Source organism: Octodon degus, unplaced genomic scaffold, assembly GCF_000260255.1.
Source record: "Octodon degus isolate 3935 unplaced genomic scaffold, OctDeg1.0 scaffold00012, whole genome shotgun sequence".
Taxonomy (NCBI): domain Eukaryota; kingdom Metazoa; phylum Chordata; class Mammalia; order Rodentia; family Octodontidae; genus Octodon; species Octodon degus.
The window spans coordinates 17,426,912-17,433,633 of NW_004524588.1; the positions used below are offsets into that span (position 1 = coordinate 17,426,912).

The following is a 6,722-nucleotide window of genomic DNA, read 5'->3' on the forward strand; positions in this document are numbered from 1 at the left end:
AGGGTCTACAGGGTCTCACTATGTAGATCGGACTTATAATGAGCCACCTGCGTTCAGCCTCCCAAGCACTAGGGTTACAGTTGCGCACCACCTCACCCAGTCTCAATCTCCATCTCGGTGGGCCCCTGGGGCAGGGCCTGTGCACCGGGGATCTAACCCTGGTCGCTGTGATCTGCCTAAGCAGGCGCTTTAGTCCACTGAGCTATCTGGCCAGCCCTCTGTTTCTTTTTGCATCTCTTGATCACCTTTTAATTTAATTTTATTTATTTTAATTTTTTTTTTTGGTCTTCCTTTATTTGGTACAGGGTCTTGTTACACAGCTCAGACTCATAGTGAGCCTGTCTCAGCCTCTCCAGCGCTGGGATTACAGATGTGCATCACCACACCTGGATTTGGGGGCCAGATTGGCGCGCTCCAGGTTCTAGGGATTGAACCCGGGTCCTTGTGCGTACCAGGCGGCACTTATCTTGCCTAGCTATCTGCCTAGCCCACCTCTTAATTTTAACTTCTGCCTCCTCCTGTTTGCTAGGAAGTATTGCCAAGTATATGCCAGGTAGTGGAGACACTATTTGGGACATGTGGTCTGCCTTCTAGATCCTTAGAATTAGGGCAGATGGGAGAAGGGAAAGGACCAAGTTTGTTTTCACTTGTTCCTACAAGTATCCTGCAATATAGGCTCGTAAGAGGGGATTACTGGGCCTGGCCCAGTGATACAGAAGTCAATTGCTTCAGTTCTTTTTCTTGTTAGTTATAAACATGGCACTTTCAGAATATTTTTGTGACCACTAAAGAAAAGCTGAGGATTTAGGCAGATGCAGGGGCTGGGAGTTCACTCCCTTGGCCTGCTGTGCCAACCTGGCCCCCTGGTGCACTGAGATGGTGATTGAGTCTGGGCGTGGTGGCACTCGCCTGTAATCCCAACGCCTGAGAAGCTGTAAACAAGAGGATCACTTATGAGTCCGACTTTGATCTTCACAGTGAGACCTTGTACCACCTTGTACATCCTGTCCTAAATACAAAAAAAAAAAAAAAAAAAAGCCCTGAGGGCCGGGTGAGATAGCTTAGCAGACTAAGTGCCTGCTTAGGCAAGCTCAGCGACCATGGTTCAATTCTCCATACAGCATGCAGGGTTGGCCCCACCCCAGGCATACTGAACCACCACGAGTCCATGTGGTGGCGCACGCCTGTAATCCCAGCACTGGAGAGGCTGAAATAGGAGGATCACTGCAAATCTGAGCTGTGTAGTAAGACCCTGTATGAAATACATTAAAGAAAAGAATTTATAATCCTACAATAAGGAACTTTTCAACAGTGTAGAACAAATAAGGTGCAGAACGATAGCCTATCACATATTTTCTTTGTTTGACTTCCACTTTCACCCTATACAAGCCTTCTTGCACTGTCTAAAGCAGAAGCTCTTGCTAGAGCTGCCCAATTCATAAATCACTGCTTCTTCAAATGCTTTAAAATTTTACTGTGTCACAGTTTACCTTTTAACATAATACCTGCCAGGTTTTTTAATTTTTATTTTTATTGTATTTTAGGGACGGGTCTACAGGGTGTTCAGGGTCTCACTACTAGATTGGACTCATAGTGATCCACCTGTTTACAACCTCCCAAGAGCTGGGATTACAGGTGCATGCCACCACGCCCAGTCTCATTCACCATCTCAGTGTCCCCTAGGGGTGGGGCTGGCATGACAGGCCTGGGGATTGAGCCCCTGGCCCTTGCACCTGCTTGTAGGTGCTTTAATCTGCTGAGCTATTTGGCCAGCCCTAATATCTGCCCATTTAAAAGTTTTATTATTGTGAAAAATAGTTACTTGTCCATTCAGGATACAAATAGTATTTTTCGTGAGATAAAAATGTAGCAAGTGAGTAAGGGTGAATTTAACCAGTACACAAGTCTTGTCTGTTACTTTTTGTGCTTTCTTTTGGAGTTAGAAGTAGATGCTGGTTCCTTATTTTGAAACTTGAAAAACAGCATAGTTACTACCATTTCAGTAAACTTTTATTCTTTTGTCTTTTCTAGTAATGTTTATTCAACTGAGTTTATGTGTATCTAATAACATCACAAAAAATATGCCCACCGCCACCTCTGCATATTTTTACTCACTCATGTGGAATAACTGTCTCGTGGGCAGCCACTTACTACTGAAATAGAGGTCAGAGAACCAAAAATTCCACCCAGCAGAAAATGGACTCAAAAAAATCACTGTCGATTTCACAAGACACACAGCAAGGTCAGCATGCAAAAACAAGGACAGCAAACAAAATATTTTTAAATTACAGTTTCAAGATATCTCAAGAAACATTCAATTAATTAGTTAATTTATTTATTCATGTATTTGGTACAGGGTCTCACTATGCAGCTCGGACTCAGTGATCCTCCTGTTTTCAGCCTCCGCAGTGCTGGGATTACAGGCATGCGCCACCACGCCTGATCTCATCGTGGGCTCAGTGCACTCTGGGGCAGGGGCCAACCCAGCATGGGGGACTGGGGATCAAGCCTTGGTCCCTGTGCTTGCCTAGCCAGGCACTTAGTCTAACTATAAATTGTTTGGCTGCTTCTAATTGATTAGCCCAACTTATTTGGTTATATTTGCAAATAAAAGCTAAGGGAACTTAGGAGGTCTAACTGGCTATGTCCGCTAGGGATTCTTCAGGCCTAGTTGCCACTTGACTTTGCTTTACCACGTAATAGGAGAAGTGCAACTGGTTAAAGCTCTGAGGAATTTTTCTGCTGATATAAATTGTATCTAAATCTTCCGCATAGATAAACATCTACTTTCAAAAATCTGATAACTCACGTCTAAAACCTTAATAGCACATTTCTGATTTACTATCATAAGCTGCTAATACAGTTGCAGTATGCATGACGTAAGGGTGTAGGTCCTGTCATCTAGCCATGTGCCAGTTAATCTTTCAGTCTTACTTTATACATAAAAGTGCTGGTATTTGTAATGGAATGGATTGAATGAGAGGACCTAGAATTTTGCAAATATTTGATATTTTTTGTTCCTGTTGCCAGAAGAAGTTTATGGCCTGGTAGTGGTAGAGGTGAAAAGGATTTCAGCAGTTTCGTCCCATCTTCTCAGTCTAAAGGTTGTGGCCTGTAGCGGTACCTTGAGGGAATTTCAAATCAAGAGAACAAGGTCTGTGTGTTCTTATTCTTTGTCAATCCCTTGTTTCCTGTCATTTGCCTTTGAAAAATCTGTTTTCCAAGTAGATTTTCTAATCTTTATCCTGCTTTTCTTCTGGACCAGGAGTTATAAAACAGTATTTGCTGTACTGTACTATGTGAGTACTACTATAGTGAAGTATTGGGACCTTTTCCCCTTCTAGAAAAATGAGTTCTTGTCACAGAATGTTCCAACCTCCTGGACTTCTCCGCCTTTCCATACTGTAAGAGCTACATAGCAGAAAAACACTTTCCTTCTATGAAGATTTCGAGTGTGTCTTATGTAGTACTTAGCACCATAGAAGACTTGGCTGTAAGCAAGAGTCCCACATGGGAAATGTTCATCGTAATGATAACATCTTATACCAAACTTCTCAAGCTTTGGAATGCGTTACAGTCATGTAGAAGGTGTTGAAACTCAGACTGCCGGCTGCCACCTCTACAGCTGTAGATTAGCTAGTCTGGCGTGGGCTGTATCTGGTTTTCAGATTGATGGCCCAACAGCACGTGCCATCTGAATACTGGAGAAGCATCCTGCCTTGCCTCTAAATAAATGCTTATGAAAGAATCTTTCGCACTCTAAATTGGGAGTAAACATTTGCCACATATATGTTTTTTAATTTCTTTTACAGCAGTGGAAAGACAGTATACCAAGTTATTTGCCTATATCATCATCTTTAATTCTGCAGTTAAAGTGGCCCAGAACCTTTGAAGTACTGCTGAGAAAACCTCTGAATAATGAATAATGAGGCACATTAATGAACACCCCACTCAGTGTGATTTAGTTTCACTCAGGGGACTTGTGACGTAAGGGTGGGGAGAAGGTAGTACACACTGAAGGACTTACAGTGGTAAACCAAGAACTGTGTACAGCTCCAAAGTGTCGTGGAATTAACAGTTTTGCTTTTCTTTCGTTTTAATTGGTAACCTTTCTTTAACTGATTAAATAAGTAGGATGACTGTGGGAAATCCTTGCCATTTTTATATTACAGCTTAGTTTTATTGTATACTTAAAATAGTTTCTTTTTTTTAATAGTTTCATAAGATTTTAAGTTTAGAGTTTTTTTCTAATTGGTTTAACCTGAGTGAGTTTTAATTTATGAATATACAGTTAGTTGCCCCCTTGGTGTTATGTCCAACTGGTTTCTGGATTTTGCTACTTTTTAGCTCAGCCTTCAATATCGTCTTTGATGTCTCACGTCCACAGCACTTTCAGCAGATCAGTTCATTCATTCAGCGTATATTTGTCATGCGCTACCTTATGTCAGGAATTCTGCTGGGTTTCGAAGGAGATGATGGGGAGCAGACATTCCTGCATCCTCATGAAAGTGGGGAAGAACAGGCCAAGAAGGGCGCCATCCATTGTGTGGACGGAGGAGTGAACAGAGACGCTGAGCAGTCCAGGACCTTGGTGGGGGAGAGAGATGCATCCGGGAGGAGCTGGAGCAATGGGGAGTGGGCTGGGCATGCAACTAGTTAGGCCCCTTTCCGTGTTCTCCTATAGGGAAGGTTGTAGCCTATGGACTGTGGTTATCCTGGCAAAGAGAAGGAGCCAATCTCAATCCATATTTAAAGGGTTTTTGTGGTGGTGGTGGTGTTTTTTAAATTATATAGCTCACTGGGTTGAATGTTACAGATGTTGCAGGTTGGTCGGTTGATTTTACTTTATTTTTCCCCTAGAAATTATACAGCTTGCGTTCACTTCTAGAAGAACGGAAAACCCAACGATTTGAGCTAAGTCCTTGGCCTTTAGCCGTGAAGCGCTCCTCAAGTTCTTTTCACGTAGAAGCTGCAGTGAAGTTTTGAAAAATGAAGCAGTTGAAAAGAAAAAGGAAAAGCAATTTTAGCGTTCAAGAAACTCAGACTCTTTTGAAAGAAATTACCAAAAGGAAAGAGGTCATTTTTTCCAAGCAGCTCAACACAACAATAAACGTGATGAAGCGCATGGCTTGGGAGGAGATTGCGCAGTGCGTGAATGCGGTCGGGGAAGGAGAACAGAGGACCGGGACGGAGGTGAAGCGCCGGTACCTGGACTGGCGAGCGCTCATGAAGAGAAAGAGGATGAAGGCGAACATTAAGCTGGTCGGGGCAGGATTTCCCCTTCCCACGTCAGACCTGGATGACTCCCTCACTGAGGAGATAGATGAGAAGATTGGCTTTCGAAATGACGCGAATTTTGACTGGCAGAATGTGACAGACTTCAGGGACGCGGGTGGATCCTTAACAGAGGTCAAAGTGGAAGAGGAAGAAAGAGATCCGCAGAGTCCTGAGGTAAGTATCAACCTGTGACACTTTTTTTCTTTCTTTCTTTCCTTTTTTTTTCATTTTTAGCTCTAATATGAGAGTTTATAGCCCTCCGATCATTAAAAAGTTCTCATCTTTTCAAGCTTAAGATTTTTGTGTGTGTGTGCGTTCATTTTACATTATCAAAGTAGTAAACCTTAATTATATCAAATTTGTTTATTAGTGATATGAGATAATTCAGTGTACATGGTTTTTACAGTTCCAATTAAATCTGGACAAACCTCACACCTACCATGGGAAGTAGAAATAAGTGCTGAAAATCATTTGTCTCTTTCCTTCTAGTTTGAGATAGAGGAGGAAGAAGAAATGTTGTCGTCCGTCATACCAGATTCCAGGAGGGAGACCGAGCTCCCCGATTTCCCCCACATTGATGAGTTTTTCACGCTGAACGCCACGCCATCGCGACCCGCCTACGACGAGCCCCATTTGCTCGTGAACATAGAGAAGCAGAAGTTAGAGCTGGAGAAGCGCCGCCTGGATATCGAGGCCGAGAGGCTGCAGGTGGAGAAGGAGCGGCTGCAGATCGAGAAGGAGCGGCTGCGGCACCTGGACGTGGAGCACGAGCGGCTGCAGCTGGAGAAGGAGCGGCTGCAGATCGAGAGGGAGAAGCTGCGCCTGCAGATCGTGGGCTCCGAGAAACCGTCCCTGGAGAGCGAACTGGGCCCCGGCGACAAGGCTTTACTGCAGCCGCAGGACATAGAAGCAGAGAAACTAAAACTTGAACGGGAACGCTTGCAGCTGGAAAAAGATAGGCTGCAGTTTTTGAAGTTCGAATCTGAGAAACTACAGATCGAAAAGGAACGCATGCAAGTAGAGAAAGAGAGACTTCGAATTCAGAAAGAGGGACACTTGCAGTGAATTGTTTTTTGTTTTTTTTTTTTTAGGTCTCTAGTGAATGTTTATATAAACTAGCTTTTTCTCCTATCAGATGACGTAAAGGTAGTTGCTGGATTAGTGGTGTTTTCCTAACGTCGGTGTTCTCAACACATAAAGGTAGCTATGTGTGGGTAGCTGTGTGATTAAGTAGCGTGCTGTATAACAGCTCTGCCCCGATACAAGCAGAGGGGCAGAATTACTGTGCTAGACTCTTCCCATTAGTAACACTATATAGTCTTGTATCATCCGTGTACCCAGAGTTCACAGTTATGTCTGTATAAAATCCTAGTCCAGTTTGGGTGATTCCGGCTGCAGGAAGATAGCAGACAGTGTCTGCAGAGACGTTTTTGGTTGTCAAAACC

The 6,722-nt window shown here is 43.5% G+C and overlaps 1 protein-coding gene across 2 annotated transcripts in view; it reads left to right on the plus strand.

The window, feature by feature from the left end:
- Msantd4 (Myb/SANT DNA binding domain containing 4 with coiled-coils) overlaps positions 1-6,716 on the plus strand; it is an 11,245-nt gene extending 4,529 nt beyond the window's left edge. The window contains exons 1-3 of one of the 2 annotated variants that reach the window (XM_023709595.1): positions 3,092-3,154; positions 4,861-5,451; positions 5,767-6,716. In XM_023709595.1, coding sequence (XP_023565363.1) covers positions 4,990-5,451; positions 5,767-6,342 — 1,038 coding nt within the window. In that variant the 5' untranslated portion in view covers positions 3,092-3,154; positions 4,861-4,989 and the 3' untranslated portion in view covers positions 6,343-6,716. Of the gene's footprint in view, positions 1-3,091; positions 3,155-4,860; positions 5,452-5,766 lie in introns of those variants that run through there. The other variant, XM_004626134.2, reaches the window with a different exon arrangement.
- The last annotated feature ends 6 nt before the right edge of the window (positions 6,717-6,722 follow it).